Here is a 3,182-nt window from a genome sequence, read left to right on the forward strand (position 1 = left end):
ATATGACGTACTGTATCTGTAAACTATAGATAGTGGCCTTTCACGTTTACACGCTAGTTTATATATGAACTGCATAAATACCAACAAATTTATTCTTAAAGACATATTTAAAACTGTCTGGATTTATCTTTGATATTCATTTCGGTTATTTAGTTGCCAAATATTGAAAACTCCAGTTTACTTTGTTGATTTTGTACGTTTCAAACCATTACACAGTACATGTGCAATGTTCGCTTGTCAAACACACACTACTATCAAAGCAAACAGCGACGATACCTTTCAGCCAATCAGAACGCTGGAAAATGCTCGATAGCGTGATTGGCAGCTTATTGGACCGCTGTGTGCGAAGTAAACAAGTCTAAGCTCCGCCTACCATCTCTCAGTGATTATATGAACGGGCAACCTGCAGTGTGTATCAAACAAGGATTATACTCCAAACAGAAACGACCGTTAAACTGAACAGTGAAAATTAACAGTATTATTTGGATTTAAGGCTGACGAAATGTCTTCAGCATTCGTGCCGACACAGTTTCTTGGTGACATTGGAGATTTTGTCTTACGACAGGTTAGTTACGAATTGAGCAATATTTTATGCAGTTATAAATTTGAACAGTTAAGTCGTGTGAATTAGGGAAGCACGTGTTTTGAAATTTTAGTCAGAAACTGCAACATGTATAGATTTACTTTCTGAACATGTGAAACGTTAAATGCGTGTAATTGTACAATTATGTTAAAAGATCTGTTTACCATAATTGTATCAGTTTTTAAATGAATTGTCAAGTTTAAGTGCTACTCAAATTTATAAATTATTGAGACGTGTTGATTGTTAACTTTATTGTGTACAAGTGTGACAATTTATATTTATTTTGTTCTTTTTTGTCTATTTACAGAACATGTTACGACAGCAGCAGCAGCAGTGTGCTGAACGCAGAAACACTCTTGGTGCTGCGATAAATGTGCAACGAAATCGGAATTTCTCCGTGGGAAATTTTACACCAGTGCCTGCGAACGCAACTGTGATTATGGATAACCAGACTGGATTGAGTGAGCATAAAAAGTTGGATAGATCATACAGTGAACCGTGTGAGAGGCTGTTAAACAACAACACGAACTTGAACACTCAGCAAAAACAGCCCGTTAATTCCAGTCGGTACAAGACCGAACTCTGTAGGCCTTTCGAAGAAAACGGTCATTGCAAATACGCAGACAAATGTCAATTCGCTCACGGTGCTCACGAACTGAAGTCGTTGCAGCGGCACCCAAAGTACAAAACGGAATTATGCCGCACATTCCACTCAAAGGGATTCTGCCCGTACGGGCCTAGGTGCAACTTCGTTCACAATGACGAGTCTGTCAGTAAGGCAAACGAACAGAACAACAGAATTACCGCAGCGCACAACGTACAGCAATCGCATCTGGCCACGCAGCAATATTTCCAGCACATTTCGCCGCCGAGTTTGAGCCAGTCGCCACCACCCACGGTCCAGCGTCCAACGTCTATCAACTTCAATTCCAGCTTCACAGGTTCACTCGGGTCGTCGGCAGAATCGTCGCCCCCATCGAGTGTGGGCAGTGAGAGCCCTTCGCTGAGCCCAGTGTTCTTCGGGGAGGACTTGTTAAACTCGGGACTCGGTTTGCCTTTGAACAATTCGCTCAATTTTGATAATTCTACAAATAGTAATGTGTTCAGCAGCAGTTTAATGCCAGAGTTTGGCTTTGATCTCTCACCTTTAAACATTCAAACTGTCAGCAGTGTAGATTCGCTCGCCCAGCATTTTGGTGCCCTTCTTAACTTGAACAATCAAACAAACAAGTCCGTATGGAATGACCGCGAATGGAGTGCTTCCTTTTTCTCCAACGCCCCTACGTCACCCCCGGACTCGATATCTGGTGAAAGCGTGGGTAGCTTCAGCAGCTTTGGAACCAGCAACAGCTCCAGCATGTCCACGTGTGGGTCGCCAATGGAGGTGGGGAAGAACTTCAGGCTACCAGTCTTCAGCCACATTTCCCAGTAGGGGTTTGTGTAGTGATCTGCCGTCTGTGTTATATTTTTCTGCTTTATTTACCCATGATGCTTGACACGTTGAAATAATTACGAAAACTAGTATATGAACAATAAATGTTGACGTTTAACTGTTATATTTTTCTGCTTTATTTACCCATGATGCTTGACACGTTGAAATAATTACGAAAACTAGTATATGAACAATAAATGTTGACTTTTAACTGGAGGATTTAAAATGCACACTTTTGAAGCGTCATGAATGCTGTTGACCCAATATAAATTATATTGATCAGTTTTCATGATCTGATGGAATGTCTTGAAGCAATTTCCAATGTTAAGCCTTTCTATTGTACAAATATACAAATTTAATAGGCAGTGATGTTTGATTACAAAATTTAAGTTGTTTTAGTTTTGTCCAAATGTTTTTGAGTATCAAAAAGTATTTTTTCACCCAGGGCAATTTGCGATCTTTATATATATGTTGTATCATGTTATAAGAAGTGCCTATGTTTCTCTCTCGGGTACATACTGTGTGTGCTCAATGATCACCCTGTTAATGTTCATGATTGCATTTTGAAGTTCGTTATTGTTGTATTTTACAACTTTCAGTAATTTTTCATGCTTTTTCACAAGTAATTTAATTGCAACAAATCTAATTTATTGTATTACTTTCATGCATTTAAATTATTCTACATTTTGTTGACATGTAAGCACATAGTTCATTTTCACATCTCTGTTTCAAAGTTATTCTCATTTATTTGTTTAAATTATTAAATGCTAAAAAATCCAAAGTTATGGGATCACTTATTATAATTTCATGTTTATTGTTCATGTATATTATTATATTTCACTGTGAATAACTCATTGATCATGTTATTTATATGCAAAATATCCAGGAATGGATGAAGATTTAATTATTTGAAAAAAAAATACAAAAATAAAATTGTTTGAAAACTAAAACAGTTAGTTCATTGAAGTTGCTAGAATTACACAGTACACACATTTGAGCATCCAGTTTTCTGAAACCACCTCAATAGTCTTTAAACTCTTATTTTCTGGGGCATATGGTTTCAGATTGCTAGTGGCTCAATATGTGTTCACTTAAAATGTATAGACTAGTGACCATAAAAAGAGATTTCTAAATTTAAGGATATGTGTTTGATAATTATGCATTTTC

At 37.4% G+C, this 3,182-nt stretch overlaps 1 protein-coding gene across 1 annotated transcript; it reads left to right on the forward strand.

The window, feature by feature from the left end:
* Nucleotides 1–401: 401 nt before the first annotated feature.
* LOC127858286 (mRNA decay activator protein ZFP36L1-like) lies at nucleotides 402–2,965 on the forward strand. The gene is made up of 2 exons (XM_052395280.1): nucleotides 402–565; nucleotides 891–2,965. Exons 1-2 carry the CDS (start codon nucleotides 503–505, stop codon nucleotides 2,013–2,015), a joined length of 1,188 nt encoding a protein of 395 aa, XP_052251240.1. The 5' UTR covers nucleotides 402–502; the 3' UTR covers nucleotides 2,016–2,965.
* The last annotated feature ends 217 nt before the right edge of the window (nucleotides 2,966–3,182 follow it).

The sequence above is a fragment of the Dreissena polymorpha genome, chromosome 14, assembly GCF_020536995.1.
Source record: "Dreissena polymorpha isolate Duluth1 chromosome 14, UMN_Dpol_1.0, whole genome shotgun sequence".
Lineage (NCBI taxonomy): Eukaryota > Metazoa > Mollusca > Bivalvia > Myida > Dreissenidae > Dreissena > Dreissena polymorpha.

Coding starts and splice junctions, on each gene's coding strand:
- LOC127858286 (XM_052395280.1), top strand. CDS start 503: ATGTCTTCAGCATTCGTGCCGACACAGTTTCTTGGTGACATTGGAGAT. Junction 566..890: donor GAGATTTTGTCTTACGACAG/GTTAGTTACGAA, acceptor GTCTATTTACAG/AACATGTTACGACAGCAGCA.